The 20,273-nt window shown below is 41.8% G+C and overlaps 1 protein-coding gene across 7 annotated transcripts in view; it reads right to left on the minus strand.

Moving 5' to 3' along the window:
* Window positions 1-20,273, minus strand: part of LOC140465874 (disintegrin and metalloproteinase domain-containing protein 11-like) — a 173,555-nt gene that overhangs the window by 14,992 nt on the left and 138,290 nt on the right. For 2 of the 7 annotated variants that reach the window (XM_072561754.1, XM_072561753.1), the window contains exons 20-25: window positions 20,007-20,070; window positions 18,934-19,033; window positions 17,151-17,270; window positions 12,835-13,003; window positions 10,502-10,619; window positions 2,797-2,887 (exon numbers count right to left, since the gene is read on the minus strand). In XM_072561754.1, coding sequence (XP_072417855.1) covers window positions 2,797-2,887; window positions 10,502-10,619; window positions 12,835-13,003; window positions 17,151-17,270; window positions 18,934-19,033; window positions 20,007-20,070 — 662 coding nt within the window. Of the gene's footprint in view, window positions 1-2,796; window positions 2,888-2,975; window positions 3,059-10,501; window positions 10,620-12,834; window positions 13,004-17,150; window positions 17,271-18,933; window positions 19,034-20,006; window positions 20,071-20,273 lie in introns of all 7 variants that reach the window. The other 5 variants (XM_072561752.1, XM_072561758.1, XR_011955175.1 and 2 more) reach the window with 4 other exon arrangements.

Genomic DNA, 20,273 nt, shown 5'->3' on the forward strand with positions numbered 1-20,273 from the left:
TAGCTTCCTGTGGTAGAGAATTCCACAGGCTCAGAACTCGCTGAGTGAAGAAACTCTTTCTCATCCCAGTTCCGAATGGCTTACCCTTTATTCTTAGACTGAGACCCCTAGTTCTGGATATCACCCAATATCGGGAACATTCTTCCTGCACCAAACCTGTATAGTCTCATCAGGATTTTATATGTTTCTATGAGATCCTCCCTCATTCCTCTAAATTCCAATGAGTACAAGCCCAGTCAAGCCAGTCTTCCCTCATATGTCATTCCTGCCATCTCAGGAATCAGTCTGGTGAACCTTTGCTGGACTCCCTCAATAGCAAGAATGTCCTTCCTCAGACGAGGAGACCAAAACTGCACACAATATTCAAGGTGTGGCCTTACCAAGGCTCAATACTATTGCAGCAAGACATCCTTACTCTGATACTCAAATCCTCTTGCTATGAAGGCTAGCATGCTATTAGCTTTCTTCACTGCCTGCTGCAACTGCCAACCTTCGGCAACTGTTCCACCATGATACCCAGGTCTCCTTGCACCTCACCTTTTCCTAAACTGCCACCATTCAGATAACAATCTGCGTTCCTATTTTTGCCATCAAAGTGGATAACCTCACATTTATCAACATTATATTGCATTTGCCAAGTTTTTGCCCACTCTGTCAGCCTGTTCAAGTCACCCTGTAGCCTCTTAGTATCCTCCTCTCAGCAGACACTGCCACCCGGTTTAGTGTCATCTGCAACTTTGGAGATATGGCATTCATTTCCTTCATTCAAAACGTTAATATATATTATGGAGAGCTGGGGTCCCAGCACTGAACCCTGTAGTACCCCAATTGTCACTGCCTACCACTCTGAAAAAGACCCGTTTATTCCAACTCTCTACTTCCTGTCTGCCAACCAGTTCTTTATCCATGTTAATACAATACCTCAGATACCATGAGCTTTAATTTTCCTAATGAATCTCTCATGTGGAACCTTGTCAAAAGCCTTTTGAAAGTCAGATACGCAACATCCACTGATTCACTCTGGTCTACTCTAATGGTCACATCCTCAAAATTCCAGATGATTTGTCAAGCATGATTTCTCTTCAGTGAATCCATGCTGACTACTACTAATCCTGTCACCGCTTTCCAAATACTCAGTTATTACGTCCTTAATAACTGACTCCAGCATTTTCCCCAGCACCGACGTCAGCTAACCAGCCTATAATTCATCGCTTTCTCTCTCCTTTCCTTTTTTAAAAAGTGGGGTTACATTAGCTACCCTCCAGCCCATTGGAACTCTTCCAGAGTCTACAGAATGCTGGAAAATGATCACCAATGCGTCTACCAGTTCTAGGGCCACTTCCTTAAGTACTCTGGGATGCAGAGCATCAGAGTTGAAAAGGGTGGCTCTGGAGAAGCACAACAGGTCAGGCAACATCCGAGGAGCTAGAGAGTTGGCATTTTGGGTATAGACCCTTCAGCAGGAATGTGGAGGGGGCAAGGGGGATGAGAGATAAGTAGGGGTTAGGGGTGGGGTTGTGGGGAAGGTAGCTGGGAAGGCGATGGGTGGATGCAGGTGGGGGGGGTAATAGTGAAAGGCTGGTGGGGAGGGTGGAGCAGGTAGGTGGCAGCCCTGGGGACTTTATCGGATTTTAATCTCATCAATTTCCCCAAAACTATTTCCTCACAAATAAGGATTTCCTTCAGTTTTTCCTGAGTTGACACTTGCATTGTAGATATATTGTCAAAATGAAATTGTTTGTTGAGTGCTTGTACCATCAGAACAGTACACTACTGGCCAATATATAGATGCTAAACTGTCTGCATTTCAGTGATTATGAATTTTTTTGGATGTGATAAATCACTTTAACTTTTTAAACTTGTGTTTAAACCTGCCAAGCCTGAAATGGTCACAATAATAGCATTTGCAATGTTAGTAGACGTTTTTGCTTTGGCACACCAACATTTGGCCTGTAATAAGGGAGGTGTGATGCGTTGCATAATAAAATCTCACACATGCTCCAAGCATTCCACATTTCAATAAATGTGAAAGCAGCGATTCCATTCCATGCAGGTAAAGTTGCACTAAATTTTGTTCCTTTTTTTAAAGCTAGAAATTCTGCTGTAGACACAAGATAAATTACAAATTCATTTTGCTTTTGACTCGAAAAGTCTGGACTCGATTGTTACCCCTTTTCAAGTTACAGTACATCCTTGCCTGTTGCTCATAACCAGTGGTTGTGATTTTGATGAGCTTTACTCATATTCTCACTGATCTTTGGCAAATTTCGTTGTTAGGGCAGAAGTCTGAGATTGTTTCCTGGAAATAGCCTTCAAAATGGCTTAAAAACACATGACAACAAAAAAAAAATCCCAAGCTCTACAATTGGTTTTAATCATTTCAGATGTTTTAAATATGTACTTTAGCTGTTCAGTATCACACTTTTACACATTAAACTTTGAGAAAAATTCAGGCTTTTAAAAAAGTGCTAAAGAAACAAGAGCTGTTGTTAATGGCTGAATTGACAAATACGAATTATTATTTATTAAATTGAAAATTAAGTAGATGTTAGTCAAATTGTGGACTGAAATTTATATTTTTCTTTTAAAATGTGCTGTGGCTTTGAGCATTGGAGACAGGATATCTCTTTCAGTCTGTGCAGGGAGAAAACAGTTGAAATATTTACATGAATTTTCACCCAACAACCTCAAAATTATTGCATCTACTGCAGAATTTTAGCACAAAAGCATTTGAGTATTAACTTCTGAATGGAGTAAAGTAAGAAGCAGTCAGGAAGAGGCATGCTTGTCGCTTACTTAAATCCCCATCCAGTCCCCCCTAGGACAATGGCTGCCACCAGGATGGCGCCTGCGATGGACCCTATAATGATATTGGTACCACTAGGACCTGTGACAAAGGGGAGGGGGGAACGAAACCATGGGAATACAAATGTCAGAATCAGAACATAAACTTATCAGTGAGACATCTTTATTACATCGCATGTCTTGCTTACTGGAGGCCCGGATGTTTGCATTATATTATGCGTCCTACTTTGTCACCAAACTTTTCTTTGGAAGACTGTGGAAAAAGAAGCACAAATGTTTAAGCTCAATAACACTGTGCCTGAATGAAAACCTTGTGGACGTATGAAGAGAAACATGAATAAAGACCACTGGGCTCCCTATTACTCTCTCTGATGATTTGGCCTGTTCGACAAGCTGCACACAGTGGGGCCAACCCTCTCCCCCCACCCTGAGGAGATTTTGTTCAAGAGTTGAAACTTGGGAATTATGCAGAGACAGAGAGAATCAAATCATTCTGCCAGGTGGAAGCCTCAGACAAGAGCTGAAACCAGAGCTAGAGAGAGAGAGAGAGAGAGACAGTCTCATTGTCATCTCCCCCAGTTCACTCACTGTTACCGTGCCCCCCCAACCCCAAAAGACCTCCTCCCCAGGTTTTTCAGAACTTGGATAGCACAGGGGCAGGAATGGTTGTTGGATGTTCCGGGGTTTAGATGTTTCAAAAGGGAGAGAGATAAAAGAGGTGGGGGAGTGGCATTGCTAATCAGGGATTGTAAGACAGCTGCAGAAAGGGAGGTCGTCGAGGAGGGTTTGTCTACCGAGTCAGCATGGGTGGAAGTCAGAAACAGGAAAGGAGCAGTCACTTTATTGGGAGTTTTCTGGAGTTTCCTCAATAGCAACAGAGACACAGAGGAGCTGATTGGGAGGCAGGTTTTGGAAAGGTGAGGAAGTAACAGGGTTGTTGTCATGGGTGACTGCAACTTCCCTAAAACTGATTAGAAACTCCTTACTGCAAACAGTTTGGGTGGAGCAGGTTTTGTCAGGTGCGTCGAGGAAGGATTCCTGACTCAATACGTAAATAGGCTGACTAAAGGGGAGGTCATATTAGATTTGGTGCTTGGCAATGAGCCAGGTCAGGTGTCAAGTGGGAAAGCTTTTCGGTGATATCGATTACAATTCCCTGACCTTTACTATAGTCATGGAGAGGGATAGGAGCAGACGGTATGGGTAAGTATTTAACTGGGGAAGTGAGAATTACAATGCTATAAAAGCAGGAACTGCGGAACATAAATTGGGAGCAGATATTCTCAGGGAAATGCATGGCAGAAATGTGGAGGCTGTTCAGGGAGCACTTGCTGCGAGTGCTCGATAAGTTTGTCCCACTGAGGCAAGGAAGGGATGGTAGGGTGAAGGAACCTTGGATGACAAGAGATGTGGAACATCTAGTGAAGAGGAAGAAGGAAGCTTACTTAAGGTTGAGGAGGCAAGGATCAGAACAGGGCTCTAGAGAGATACAAGGTAGCCAGGAAGGAACTGAAGAATGGACTTAGGAGAGCTAGAAGGGGGCATGAAAAGCTTTCGTAGGTAGGATTAATGAAAACCCAAGGCATTCTACACTTAGGTGAGGAAGAAGAGGATGGCCTGAGTGAGGGTAGGGCCAATCAGGTATAGTGGAGGGAACTTGTGCCTGGAGTCGTAGGAGGTAGGGGAGGTCCTTAATGAATACTTTGCTTCAGTATTCACGAGTGAGAAGGAACTTGTGGTTTGTGAGGACAGCAGGAAACAGGCTGATATGCTTGAACAGGTTGATGTTAAGAAGGAGGATGTGCTGGAAATTTTGAAACATGTAAGGGATAGATAAGTCTACTGGGCCAGATGGGATAAACCCAAGGTTGCTACAGGAAGCAAGGCAAGAGTTTGCAGTGCCTTTTGTAATGATCTTTGTGTCCTCACTGTCCACTGGAGTAGTGCCAGATGATTGGAAGGTGGTGAACGTTATTCCCTTGTTCAAAAAAGGGAACAGGGATAAACCTGGGAATGACAGACCAGTCAGTCTTATGTCGATGGTGGGCAAATTATTAATGGAGAGGATTCTGAGAGACAGGATTTATGATTATTTGAAAAAGCACAGTTGGCTTTGAAAGGAGCAGGTCATGCCTCACAAGACTTATTGAATTCTTTGAGGATGTGACAAAACACATAGATGAACATAGAGCAGTGGATGTGATGTATCTGGATTTTGGCAAAGCGTTTGATAAGGTTCCCCATGGTAAGCTCATTCAGAAAGTAAGGAGGCATGGGACACAGGGAAATCTGGGTCTCTAGATACTGTTATAAAGTTGAAGGTGTGTACTGTAACTTTAAGGGAGAGTGAATGCTGTTTTGCACTGAGAGCTTACAAGCACCTGTCATATGACTAGCTAGCAGTATCAGAGTGTACTGAAAATTGAAAATATGTAACATTTGGCTGTGAAATGGATACCTGAATTGGTTGATGTTTTGACAACAATATGAATTTAACAAATCAGTTTAACTTATGCCTCAGGATACTAAAACCCAATCAAACTTGAATTTATTTTGCCAATCTCAAACCAAAGAGATGATCCAATGTCGTGGGTATAAAAAAGGCAGACATTCTAAAAATCAGACGGATTAACTGCCATCGAAACAGTCACTGCCATCGAGAGAGAGAGAGAGAGAGAGAGAGAAAGAGAAAGAGAGAGAGAGAGAGAGAGAGACCTCCAAAAGATTGAAACACTCTCTATCAAAGGCACCTTCTTCACAGTAAAAAGAAAGATGACGACCCAGGGAGATCTTCAGCCGGAAGGAAAAGAACACCAATGACGACAGCCACTGTGTGGTTTTGAAATTAAGTTGATGTAATTTTACTAAGTATTTTATTGGAACAGTATATTGTTATAGAGTTGGAGGCAGATAATAAGCAGTTAAGAGAAAGGGGGACTTGGAGTTGTGAATAGTTGTTGTTTAATGTTCAGGGTTAGGGTTAAAGAATAAATTGATATTATTTTCATTAAATAGTGGAATTTGCGAATTCTCTGTTACTGATATATTTTAACTGATTACAAGGCGATGTGAGCTTTTCTGGGTGTTTGTTTTAATTAACAGAGAGGTTCACCACCGTGTTGTAACATTACAAAATTGGCTGGCCCACTGAACACAGAGGGTGGTGGCAGATGAAAAGAACTCAGCCTGGAGCTCAGTGACCAGTGGTGTTCCGCAGGGATCTGTTCTGGGACCTCTGTTGTTTGTGACTTTTATAAATGATTTGGATGAGGAAGTGGAAGAGTAGGCTAGTAATTCTGCCTATGACTCGAAGGTTGGTATAGTTGTAGACAGTGTGTAGGGCTGTTTAGGTTTAGATTAGATTAGATTACTTAGATTAGATTACTTACAGCGTGGAAACAGGCCCTTCGGCCCAACAAGTCCACACCGCCCCGCCGAAGCGTAACCCACCCATACCCCTACATCTACATTTACCCCTTACCTAACACTATGGACAATTTAGCATGGCCAATTCACCTGACCTGCACATCTTTGGACTGTGGGAGGAAACCGGAGCACCCGGAGGAAACCCACACAGACACGGGGAGAATGTGCAAACTCCACACAGTCAGTCGCCTGAGGCGGGAATTGAACCCGAGTCTCAGGCGCTGTGAGGCAGCAGTGCTAACCACTGTGCCACCGTGCCGCCCAGTGCCATGAGACACTGACAGGATGCAGAGCTGGGCTGAGAAATGGCAGATGGAGTTTAGCCGGCAAAAGTGTGAAATGGTTCATTTTGGAAGGTCGAATGTGAATGCTGATTACAGGGTTGAAGGTAGGATTTCTGGCAGTGTGGAGGAACAGAGGGATCTTGGAGTCCATGTCCATAGATTCCTCAAAGTTGCCACCCAAATTGAGAGTGTTATGAAGAAGGTGTATGGTGTGTTGGCTTTCATTAGCAGGGGGATTAACTTTCAGAGCCATGAGGTTAATCTCCAGCTCTTTAAAGCCCTGGTTAGACCACACTTGGTATATTGTGTTCAGTTCTGGTTGCCTCATTATAGGAAAGATGTGGAAGCTTCAGAGAGGACGTACAGGAGATTCCCCAGGATGCTGCCTGGGCTGGAGGGCATGTCTTATGAAGAAAGGTTGAGGTAGCTAAGCCTTTTCTCACTATAGCAAAGAAGGATGAAAGGTGAATTGGTAGAGGTGTACAGGATGATGAGAGGCACAGATAGAGTGGATAGCCAGAGATTTTTTCCTAGGGCAGAAATGACTATCGTGAAGGGGCATAATTTTAAGGTGATTGGAAGAAGGTTTAGGGGAGATGTCAGAGGTAGGTTCTTTACAGAGTGCATGGAATGCAATGCCAGAAGTGGTAGTAGAGTCAGATACATTAGGGACATTTAAGCGACTCTTGGATAGGCACATGGATGATAGTACAATGAAGGGCATGTAGGTTAGTCTGATCTTAGAGTAGGATAAAAGGTCGGCACAATATTGAGAGCCAAAGGGCCTGTACTCTGCTGTGTTCTACGTTCTATGCTCTTACAGAGGTTTAAAAGATCATGACGGGCATGGTTAGGGTAAATAGTCAAGGTCTTTTCCATGGGGTCTGGAGTCCAGAACTAGAGGGCATGGATTTGGACTGAGAGGGGAATGATTTAAAATTGATCTAAGGGGCAACTTTTTCACGCAGAGGGTGGTACGTGTATGGAATGAGCTGCCAGAGGAAGTGGTGGAGGCTGGTACATTTACAACATTTAAAAGGCACCTGGATGGGTATATGAATAGGAAGGGTTTAGAGTGATATGGGCCAAATTCTGGCAAATGGGACTCGAAATGGGCACGGTCGCACAGTGGTTAGCACTGCTGCCTCACAGCACCAGAGACTCAGGTTCAATTCCCGCCTCAGGCGACTGACTGTGTGGAGTTTGCACATTCTCCCAGTGTCTGCGTGGGTTTCCTCCAGGTGCTCCAGTTTCCTCCCACAGTCCAAAAATGTGCAGGTTAGGTGAATTGGCCATGCTAAATTGCCTGTAGAGTTAAGTGAAGAGATAAATGTAGGAGAATGGGTCTGGGTGGGTTGCGCTTCGGCGGGTTGGTGTGGACTTGTTGGGCCGAAGGGCCTGTTTCCACACTGTAAGTAATCTAATAATTAAGTAATCTAATAATTAAGATTAATTTAGGATTTCTGGTCGGCATGGACAAGTTGGACCAAAGGGTCTGTTTCCATGCTGTATATCTCTATGACTGTATGACTTATGCACCATGTTCCATTTAATAGTAGTGCTCACCCTGGGCTGTGGAGCAAGGAAGACAACATTTACAGTAATTTTACGGAATGGCTCCCAGACTCACTACGACATGCTATTTATGTTTGGACATAATTTATCTATCCTCCCTACTTCGGTTATGCCCCATGTCCCCTGCAACTGCATGACAGGACTAATAAAGGTCACCAAATTCCTTTCAGTTATTCCTAAAAGCCAAACAGTATAACAATTACATCTGACTGTTCAATTCAAACAACAGTGAAAAGTCAGCTTACTTCATACTCTGCCCGATATGCACACAACTTGTTCCACACTATTGTCTCAGTTGATTCCGTCCCTTTTATACCCAATTTGTATCAACTCAACCACCCTCTCTACAAAAAGATACCTATCATTTTCTTAAAATTTATAATCAGCTAATTGGTTACTGGAAGCATACTCCTGTATTAGTGTCTACATGTCCTTACATGGTGAGTTTTGTTTAACCTTAGCTTTTTTAAAATCACCCTCTTCTAAAGGAACTGGCTGATGCTGATACTGGTTGGGTTTTTGTAACTCCTGTGGCCATCCTTCACCTTTAAATCCAAACAGTGAGCAATAGAAGGCATTTCTGGCGAGAAACATCCCTGTTCTCTCCCATCTTTCACACTAATAGCATGATCTGTCTTGCAGACTCATTGCTTCCCTTCCCCAACCCCCCCATAAGGTCATATAAGGCACATCTTTGGTTTATCTCACATACAGGTTGCCTGCCTCTAGACACACACAAAATATCACTAAGATATCAAATTACAATTCCATGTACAAATTGTGTGTCCTATTAACTATTAATTTATCTTGTGCAGGGAATGAAATGCTAAATTCTGTTATCCATTAATGCTAATTAAAGCAAACACATTAATGTCTGCGGTAGAATATACTGGGATCTTCAGACCTTTATACCAAAAACATGCTCACATCAGTTATCAAAATGTAAGAACCAAGAAAATATAAAAGTGTGAGGTAAAGTTGAAGTGATCTAACGTTCATTAAAGTTCACTACTCTAGTGCCCACTTTAAATATCTAATATTGTTGCTACTATTATCTTGTGTGGTTAAACCTTACAAATAAAGATGTTCCTAATATTACAAGTTGATATCTACATTCTCTTGCCTTACATTTGTAGATTAGTTTAAAAAATTTACCTAGATGAGATCATTTAATTTTTAAAATACCTTTGGTAAGGCACCCCATGAACAACTTCCTCCCAGACTGCAAGTCTCATGTTTCTCTGAAATTTCTACATAGCTCAGCAATGTTACACTTGGCACCCAACTTGGACCTCTTCCCTGTACCCTGTCTAAAGTATTCTAGCAACCAGGACCCAATAAAATTGTGCAAGTATATTCTGATCCGTGCTGTATCTTAGAATCATAGAATCCCTACAGTGTGGAAACAGGCTATGCAGGCCATCAAGTCCACAACAACCCTCTGATCAGCATGTCATCCAGACACATCCCCCCCTACCCTATCCCTGCATCTCCCATAGTTAATCCACCTAACCTTGGGACTGTGGGAGGAAACCAGAGTATCCGAAGGAAACCTACGCAGACATGGGGAGGAGGTCTGTGTGGAGTTTGCACAGTCACCCAAGGGTAGAATTGAACCCAGATCCCAGGCACTGTGAGGCAGCAGTGTTAAGCACTGAGCCACTCTGCCGCATCCTAATCTCTGGAGGTTTTGACTTTATGCTTCCAGTGGGGAACTTGGGTTCAGGCAGCAGCTAAAGGGGGTATGGGTGTCGACTGCTAATGACTTCCCGATGGATGGTGCCACTGAGTGGATCTACTAGAAGGGTGAACTCGAACAGTTACTCATTTGTGTTCTGATTAGATCTTCAAACATTCACTTTCCTTAAATGTTTTGCAGTGTCATTGTGTATTAAGAACGATTTGTCCACAGTTATGAGCCATACTACTTTCCAAGTCTCCCTCTTCCGATTTGATTACATTAATCATTTACTCTGGAAGCACAATCCTTACTAATGCACTTAATATTCTATTTAACTTTTGTAAATTTCATTTCACTGCTAAAGCTAAGTTAACAAGCCAATTTCTTCTAGAACATGAACAAACAATTTTGCTGAGGAAATTTCAAAATCTGTGCTAACTTAAAACTGAATTTCTTCTTTGTCGAAGACAATTGCATTCTATTCACAGAACTGGACAAATGGTTTTTAGGAAGCATATTAATGTTCCTGCATAACAATAGCACTATTTTGATCCAAGTTGAAAGATCTCCATCATAGTGTTTATTTAGCTACTGCTGCAATTTATCGTAAAGGCTTTACAAAGTGAAGTGGAGATCTTTGTGCTGTCCACAAACACAATTACACCCTGCTTTTCACACATCAAACGGGCATACATCAGTCAAGAGAATTATATGAAGGATAGATACAAACCCTTGTACTGTCCATCAGTACTCCCTGCTGGAGTTGGTTCCAAGTATGGATCAAAGACACTGCAGTCCTTCCCTGTCCAGTCACGGACACATATACACTTTGCCTCATTACTACATATCTGATAATAGAACAGAAGCATACATTAAATGCCTGTTCCATTTGAGAAACCGTTTCACCACCTTACCAGATCACATTTCAAAGCAGCAACCAGTTCATCTCGCCTGTTGTTCATTTAATAAACGTTTATATGAACTATATATATTTTCAATTACTTTTATGATCAGTTTAAGCTGTCATCAAAATCTTGAGTGCATGTCACCAAGAATCCAAGTAAGACTAAAAATTACAAATAAAATGTTTTTTAATTCACAACAAGCCTACACTATAAACAATAAGAATATATAATTACTCATATGAAAGTAGGTGGAGGTATGACAATGCACATATACGGTCTAAGTCCCAGCTGGCATTACAGGGAGCACAACCTCCATCCGGCCTCCACGTACGTATTGACGGAGATGCTCAGTGGCTACCTACACTGGGAGTTCCCACTTCCTTGGCCCATTATAGGACTAGGAGTATGTCTGAGTACTGCCATCTGAAAGGCCCCACTTTGGGAAGTGGCCAAGACTCGAAAGGCGAGGGCGATGTTTTGAAACACAAGAAATTTTCTATCGGACTAACACTCCTCAGCCCTAGCCTTGTAAAACAGATTTCACAGGAAAGTAGTTTGTGCCGTCACCAAGCGTGTGTTGGGTTTTCTGGTATCGTGGGACCACAGTATGCAGATTTTTGGGTCCACATATTGGCCTTTGGCTGAAGCTGGAGAAGGGATTGGGGAGAATTTACAGGCACTCAACACTGGAATCACAGCCAGAGGTGAAACCTCTTTAGAGACATGAAATTAAGAGCAATAGTAGGCCATTCAGACCTCATGCCCACTCTGCTGTTCAATAAGATCACAACTGATCTTTGCACATTTCCACCCAACCCCCCAATAACCTCGATTCTGCTGCCTAACAAGAACTGTCAATCTGTGCTTTAAAAACGATGAATGATCCTGACTCCTCCTTCTGAGGCAGAAGGTTTCGAAGTTGTACAACTCCCTGAGAAAACAAAAGTTCTTCCCATTTCTCCCCTAAAAGGGTGACCCCTAATTTTAAAACAGTGCACGCTGGTTCTGGAGTCACACACAAGACAAAACCTCCTTTTCCTCATGTACATTGTCAAGATTGTTCAGGACCTTCTACATGTCCATTAAATCACACTTCATCCTTTCCAAACTCCAACAGAAACAAGTTAAGCCTACCCCAGTGTTGATCAATATTATAGTCCACTCTAGGCAATAATCCAGTAGACGAAAGTGGGTACTGCAGATGCTGGAGATTACAGCCAAGATTAGAGTGGTGCTGGAAAAGCACAGCAGGCCAGGCAGAATCCGAGGAGTAGGAAAATCAACATTTCAGACAAAAATCCTTCATCGGGAATCCTTTCACCTGAAACGTTGATTTTCCTGCTCCTCGGATGCTGCCTGACCTGCTGTGCTTTTCCTGCACTACGCTAATCAATCCAGTAGACCTCCTGTGAACCGCCTCCAACACATATACATCCTTCCTTCAGTAAGGTGACCAAAACCGCACATAGTATTCAATGAGGTCTTATCAATGCCCTTTATAAACGAAGCATATACATTTATTTTTACTTCCAATTCCTCTTATAATAAAGATTAGCATTCTATTAGCTTTCTTAATTCCTTGCTGTACCTGCATTCCAGCTTTATGTGTCTCTTGCACTGGAACACCAAGATCTGTTAGCTCTTTAGAATTCTACATTCTTTCTCCATTTAATTTAAACTCTGATTTTTATTCTTCCTGCTGAACAACTTTATAATTTTTGTCATTATACTCCTTCTGCCAGATTTTTGTCCACTTATTCAGCCTATGTCCTGTTCTCAACATCCTTTCCTATCTGTTTACGTGTATTTAGCAAGTTTCACAACCATGCCTGCAGGTCCCTCATCTGGGTCAATATTCTGCACAAAATGTTTAGTTATAGTGTCTTAGCTACCACGGTGTGGACAGGCTTCATGTACAGCTGGTCTTTTTTCTTCTTGCCAGTGTTGTATGCTTAATGTAACATGAGCAAGTTACAGTCCAAAACCTCCTGCTTTGAAGACACATTGGCCATCACAAACATCGTACGTTGAAGATTTCAGTGTTTGGTACAGGTATTTAGCCTACTCATGACTTATGGAGATTCTCACATTCTGCAAACATGCGACAATTCAGCAAAATATCAACATTCTGCATTATTTGAAATTCTAATGAACTCACCCCATGGTTAAAGCAAACTTCTCCACTTGAGCTCTGTGGACAGGTGCTCAGGTTGAAGGCTTGTATTGATAGGCATTTGCGATCGAGACACATCATGTTGGGTCCACAGGCAGTGCCATCTTCTACATAACCAAGACTGGTCCCGTCATCCAGTACAACATGGCCTCCCCTGAGAACATTGCAATTACACTTTAATCCTGTCAATGTTGAATCTAATCAACACTTTGATGTTACTAAAATGCTACTTTCTCCTCTGAAATGTAACGTAATGAGAGGTACATCGGGTTCCAAGCGATCGATAATGTTGGGCGACTCTCTAGTCCAAGGTACAGACAGAAGTTTCTGTAGCCAGCAGCGAAAAATCAGAATGGTGTGATGCTTCCCTGGTGCCAGGATCAAGGATGTCTCAGAGAGGGTGCAGAATGTTCTCACGGGGAAGAGGGGCCAGCAGGAGGTCACTGTATACATTGGAACTAACGACATAGGATGGGAAAAGGGAGATTACAGAAAGTTAGGCAGGAATTTAAGAAGGAGTTCCTTGAGAGTAGAGCTGAAAATGTGTTGCTGGAAAAGCGCAGCAGGTTGTTCCTTGAGAGTAGTAATATCTGGATTACCTCTGGTGCTACGAGCTAGTAAGGGCAGGAATAGGAGGATAAAGCAGATGAATGCATGGCTGAGGAGCTGTTGTACGGGAGAAGGATTCGCATTTTCGAATCATTGGAAGCTGTTTTGGGATAGAAGTGACCTGTACAAGAAGGACGGATTGCACCTGAATTGGAAGGGGACTAATACACTGGCAGGGAGATTTGCTAGAGCTGCTCAGGAGGATTTAAACTAAAAAAGCCGGGGAGGTGGCGGGGGGGGGGGGAACCCAGGGAGATAGTTAGGAAAGATTTCAATCTGAGATTGGTACAGTTGAAAACAAAGGCGAGTCAAACAGTCAGGGCAGGCAGGAATGAAGCAGAGAACAAGGTAGAACTAATAAATTATACTGCATTTATTTCAATGCAAGGGGCCTAACAGGGAAGGCAGATGAACTCAGGGTATGGTTAGGAACATTGGACTGGGATATCATAGCAATTACAGAAATGTGGCTCAGAGATGGACACTGTATTGAATACAGGAGTTGGGAGGTCATGTTACAGCTGTACAGGACATTGGTTAGGCCACTGTTGGAATATTGCATGCAATTCTGGTCTCTTTCCTATCAGAAAGATGTTGTGAAGGGTTCAGAAAAAATTTACAAGGTTGTTGCCAGGTTGGAGGATTTGAGCTATAGGGAGAGGTTGAATAAGCTAGGGCTGTTTTCCTTGGAGCGTCGGAGGCTGAGGGGTGACATTATAGAGGTTTATAAAATCATAAGGGAAATGGATAGGATAAATAGACAAATTATTTTCCTTGGGGTGGGGGAGTCCAGAACTAGAGGGCATAGGTTTAGGGTGAGAGGGGAAAGATATAAAAGAGACCTAAGAGGCAACCTTTTCACGCAGAGGGTGGTACATGTAAGGAATGAGCTGTCAGACGAAGTGGTGGAGAAAGTGAGCACTGCAGATGCTGGAGATCAGAGCTGAAAATGTGTTGCTGGAAAAGCGCAGCAGGTCAGGCAGCATCCAAGGAGCAGGAGAATCGACGTTTCGGGCATAAACCCTTCTTCCTGAACATTCCTGAAGAAGGGCTCATGCCCGAAACGTCGATTCTCCTGCTCCTTGGATGCCGCCTGACCTGCTGCACTTTTCCAGCAACACATTTTCAGCAGACGAAGTGGTGGAGGCTGGTACAATTGCAACATTTAACATTGGGGCGGCACGGTGGCACAGTGGTTAGCACTGCTGCCTCACAGCGCCAGAGACCTGGGTTCAATTCCCGCCTCAGGCGACTGACTGTGTGGAGTTTGCACATTCTCCCCGTGTCTGCGTGGGTTTCCTCTGGGTGCTCCGGTTTCCTCCCACAGTCCAAAGATGTGCAGGTCAGGTGAATTGGCCATGCTAAATTGCCTGTAGTGTTAGGTAAGGGGTAGATGTAGGGGTATGGGTGGGTTGCGCTTCGGCAGGTCAGTGTGGACTTGTTGGGCCGAAGGGCCTGTTTCCACACTGTAAGTAATCTAATCTAAAAATTTGGATGGGTATATGAATAGGAAGGATTGGAGGAATATGGGCCAGGTGCTGGCAGATGAGACTACATTGGGTTGGGATATCTGGTCGGCATGGACAAGTTGGACCAAAGGGTCTGTTTCCGTGCTGTACATCTCTATGATTCTATGACTATGAACACTGTACATAAAATGTGGACTTCAAAAAACTCTCTGCCATATTTTCCCCTTCTCTCCAGACTGTTTTGAGATACCTTCCCTCATAATAAGTCCAACTTTCATGTCCGATTCCAAGTAATTCTTTTCAGCAGACTATAAACCAAATAAAGCATCATGTCTGAGTCTGCTTCTGTTCAGGTTTCCTATATAGCTGTATTTCTGGGTTTATTTACTGGAGAATAATCACAGCTGTAAATTCAGATATCACTTCCTGACTCCCCAGGCCTGTCCACCATCTATAAAGCAAACGTCAGGAATGTGAAGAGTTATTCTCCACTTGTTTGGTTGGGTGTAGCTCCAACAACACCCAAAAACCTTGACACCATCCAAGCCAAAATCTTGAAAGCTCAATTCATCTATCACTGATACTTAGTAGCAGCAATGTGTACCATCTACAAGATACATTGCAGCTTCAATAGTAAGTTCCAAACACACAACCTCTACAAGCTGGAAGGAGAAGGAGAAGCAGATGTGAAGGAAGACCATCATTTGCAAATTGCCTCCAAACCACACATCATCCTGACTTGAATCTCAAACACAATTCCTAAACTGCTGTTAGGTTAAAGTCTCATCCTATATCAGACAGACTTCAGGTGCTCAAATAGATGACTCACTTGCATCTTCTCAAGGGCAATCAAAGATGGACAATGAATTCTTCACTTGTGAATGGCATCCTAATCCCAAATTAACAAAACAATGTTTTTGAACCTGGGGCAATGAGAGATGTCAGTGCGCTCAAAATACCGCACTAGTCAGGTGACATAATGAGGCATGGTGAACCTTCCCAATTCTCCAGTCAGCTAAACAACTGCAAGAAAACCCAAGTTAAGCAATATTATGCTGATGCTCCCAGAATCCAGTAATAAGCCCCAAACTGTCAAACTAATTTGAGATATGTGGTGATACTATGGCTTTCAAGAGGTGCATTTTTTTTAATGACGAGGTGCAGCATGGTCAGGTCATAGATGAAGCAGCAATCAGCTTGTGAAACTTTGGGGATTTAAAAAAAATTGGAACAATAGAAGCAGCCTGAATTTTTAGGTTAGCTTTCTGCAGTTGCTGGAGTCTGAATGTGAAAGTTCTTATTCCACATTCTCTCATAGCTAAAAGCTTGGGTTCTCTTCCTGCTGCTAGAATTGTGTATGAGACAATCTATTTTACTAAATTTGCCTTTGCCAAGGGTGTGTGTATGGGATGTTATGATACTGGAATAGTTAATTAGTTGTAATTTATATATATTAGTTTTGATGGTGTTACAGTTAAGCCAATTCTTTTCTTTTTATTTTGTCTGTATTTTAACTGCAGTGCAAAAATAGTGTGTGGTTGGTTAAAATCGATTACTTTCACCAATTGAATTGCATACGGAATGCAACGCCTTACACTTGCCTTTAAGAGAAGTAAAAATTAGGGTCTAGGTTACTTTTTAATATATATTGATGGGGTTTGGTCTGGTCCATAGCAGGGAACACAAAGTCATTTTGGTCTAATTATATATGAAAAGCTTCTGTGTGGAGCAAAGGAAATTTTTAACAAGAATATTGATTTCATTTGAACGAGCCATCAAATTAATAACTTATTTCTAGAATATATTGTATAACATGAAAACGATTATCTCTGCTCTTAATAACAATAGTGCAAACAAGTTAACTTAAAATTTATTGAGACAATTACTTTTTTGACTTGGACAAGTTTTAATTTTAAACAACTAGCAAAAAAATAGCAACTGTGTGTAAGTTTCTATGTGCCACAGTTTGCAGTAAAGTTCTGCAGTTTATAACAATCCCATAGGCAGCAAAAACGAGACCACTGTGGTCACCTTTAATAATCATCTTTTACCCCTGTTGGAAAGTGGTTTTGGAAATTATATCAGCATATGTTTTGAGCATGGGAAGATTAAACTTCACAAACCTTGTTCGGTTACTATATCTCAAAATAACTTAATTTCACATTCAGTACTTTAGTTTTACCTTAGCACTTGTTACAAAACTCAGTGGAATTGGATGGTTACCTGCAATCTATGTACTTGTTCTGATGGTATAATACCATGCTGGTAATGTCTCCATTGAGTTCCCCACGTCTTGGAGGCTGAGTGATATTGGAACAAAAAAGATAACCACAAAGCACATCCCTACATAAAACAGGGAGAATTCAGTTACTAACATCTAAAAGAGATTCCAATGAAAATTCAAGGCAACGTCTTCAGCCAGTGATAAATCATACACAAATATGTTATCCTAAATGATTGCATTCATTACGCAATTTCATTATACAATTGTACAATAGCAGAATACACCCTAATATCAACCAAATGTTTAAAAAAACTGTAAAAGCGAAATAAAAACCAAATGGAGCTCTCAATTCACAGAGGACTTGGCATTCCATAAATTCTGTCATTTTGAACAAGAAAGCTGAAGGATGGTCTCAATAAATCCTTGCTGGAAAACATACTCTGCAGTTGTCAGATTTAATTAGTTTCAAACTCCTCCTAACAAATGATGGCTCAAATCTTGCTGATTGCAGGGAATCTGGCAATATGTACTTGCAGATTTTTCAGCTCAATTTTTTTTTCCCTGAAAGTGCAAGCTGATAATAGTATGGCAAAGGCTAGAAGTCATCTGGACTTTGGTGCACTTTCTCAATCAGTGGCACTTCAGGAGAGAGAATGTAACAGAGGAACAACTTAGAAGGTAGGTGATCACAATAAAATCAGGAATAGAAGCAGAAGTAAAAAGAGGGAAGGCTAGATTGGATTAGGAGTGTACCAGCTCCAACAAGTTTAATTTAAAAATCCAGCAATTTCTTAAAAATAGTAGACAAAGAACTTAGAACAGTAAAGCACAGTACAGGCCCTTCAGCCCTCAATGTTGTGCTTTTATCCTACTCTAGGATCAAACTGACCTACATACCCTACATTTTACTATCATAACAGTTGCCATTTCCTCTAACTAAATGGCAGAGTGGTCCAAATTTACTAGGTAGAAGTGAGGACTGCAGATGCTGAAAACCAGAGTTTAGATTAGAGTGGTGCTGGAGGCCATTCCTGATGAAGGGCTTTTGCCCGAAACGTCGATTTTCCTGCTGCCTGACCTGCTGTGCTTTTCCAGCACCACTCTAATTAAACTCTGGTCCAAATTTACTAGCAGCTTATACTGGCTCATAATTCATGGTGTGTCTGTTTTTTTCTTGAATATACCAGTTGATTTGTGCATTACAAATGATTAACCTTGGTAATTCAGTATTATATTTGCAGCATGCTTAGGACTAATTGTGTACTTTTGAATGTGATGGAAAGAAAATGGGAACCTCTATCATCACCATTCATAGCCCTGAACTACAACATGCATGTAAAACGTTTGATGAAATCCTCTAATTACATCCAATATTTCAACTAATCAGCAATCTATGACTGGAAATATTTATTGAAGATAGTTCTAAGAGTTATGCAAAGCAATAATCAATTCTGTTGGCAATGGGGGAGGATTTAACTACAAGCTTTTAAAAAGATTATTAAGGACAGTCGAAGAGGATTTCAAAAGTCTTGATGAGACCATTAGAGCAAGATTCCAAAGGAATGAGTAAAAATTAATTCCTTATAATGAAGGCATTTGAAGAATCTGAGGTGGGACTGAGATTGGATGCATTTGTTAGTCTTCTCTTCCTCAGAATACACAAGCACAAATACGAGTGCGCAAAAAGAAAAGGAAAAACAAACTGAATAAAACAGTGAATCAAAAATGATGCATAATCATCTGCTGCAGCTCATTGAGATTGGCCGAATAGCAGCTACTTACTGCTTACTGCACTGAAGCCAGCTTTGGCCATCTTTGCCACAGTTTCCCTTCTCGGTCCCTTCGACATTCAGCTTTTCATAACAGAATCGATCGGCCGAATCTTAAAAAAAATTTAAACGTTTTGCTTTCAGGAGGTTTTCTAATTTTTGCTTCAAAAGAGAAAAAAAGAGGGACACAGACAAATAGCAGACATTGTGAGAGGTACATATGACATCATGCGCCCCCGACATCGTTACTCAGGAAACTTCGGCACAGAGTGGTGAGGTTAGAAAGTGAAGGCGAAAGCCATAGTTATAAATAGATTCCTGATTCACTCCCAGCATCCTCACTACATGCAGACCTGTTTGGAGAAAATGCCACCCAGTGTGGTAGGTGTTAATATACAAATACCGACGACTTTCTTCATGTCTTCTTGACCGCTTCACAAGACTCCAAGATTCTAAACATTAACGTTAGATCTTAAAAATACTTTCCAAGTGTAATTGCTAAATTATGACATTGACAACTAATGATCTGCTTTACAAATACATCAATTCATTTGTGTGTTACTTTGTTTAAAATTAAAAGGAGGTATCATCAGGATCTTTAATCTCTTTAAACCATTCAACTTACTCAAGTGATTGCTGAGCTGAGGGTGTTATCATACAAGGAAAGGTTACACAGGATGGAACTGTGTCCAACACAGTTTCCACCACAGTTTCGAATAATGAGATGTAATTTCTTGAACGGTTTCAGATGCCTGGTAGACTCAATAGGGTAGATGCCGAAAAGATGTCTCCCTTGTGGGCACTATTTAGAAATAAGTCAGAGATGGGAGAAATTCATTCTTCAAAGGGTTGTGAGTTTGTGGAATTCCCTTGCCAGAGAGGTGTGCAGGTTGGGTCACCGAATATTTTAAAGGCAGAATTTGATAGATGATTGACTAACAAGGGACTCAAAGAGTATTGGGGTCAGGCAGGAAACGTGAGTTGAGGGCACAGTCAGATTGGTCTTCATCTCATCAGATAGTGGAACAGGCTTGTGGGGAAAAATGGTCTATTCCTATGTCTCTCTGCATGAGCAAGCTTACTTACTGCGACCCCAGATGTAACTGCACTGTTTGTCTCTGGTTTGGCATCTTCCACCATAACAACGCCCCTGAAAACAGAAGCACAAAACTCTTATGCAATTTAATAAAACAGAAATATAGTTAGCTAAAGTCAATTAAGGAGAAAGCCGTGGCAGGAACAGTGCCTGTCTGCCCAAGTCATGGTCAAAATAACACAACTCTCCAATCTTCATTTCTACTTTAAGCACCTACGGAGACCTGATGATTCAACATTTCTTTGTGATGGTGCTTC

The sequence above is a fragment of the Chiloscyllium punctatum genome, chromosome 42 (genome assembly GCF_047496795.1).
Source record: "Chiloscyllium punctatum isolate Juve2018m chromosome 42, sChiPun1.3, whole genome shotgun sequence".
In the NCBI taxonomy this organism is placed as follows: domain Eukaryota; kingdom Metazoa; phylum Chordata; class Chondrichthyes; order Orectolobiformes; family Hemiscylliidae; genus Chiloscyllium; species Chiloscyllium punctatum.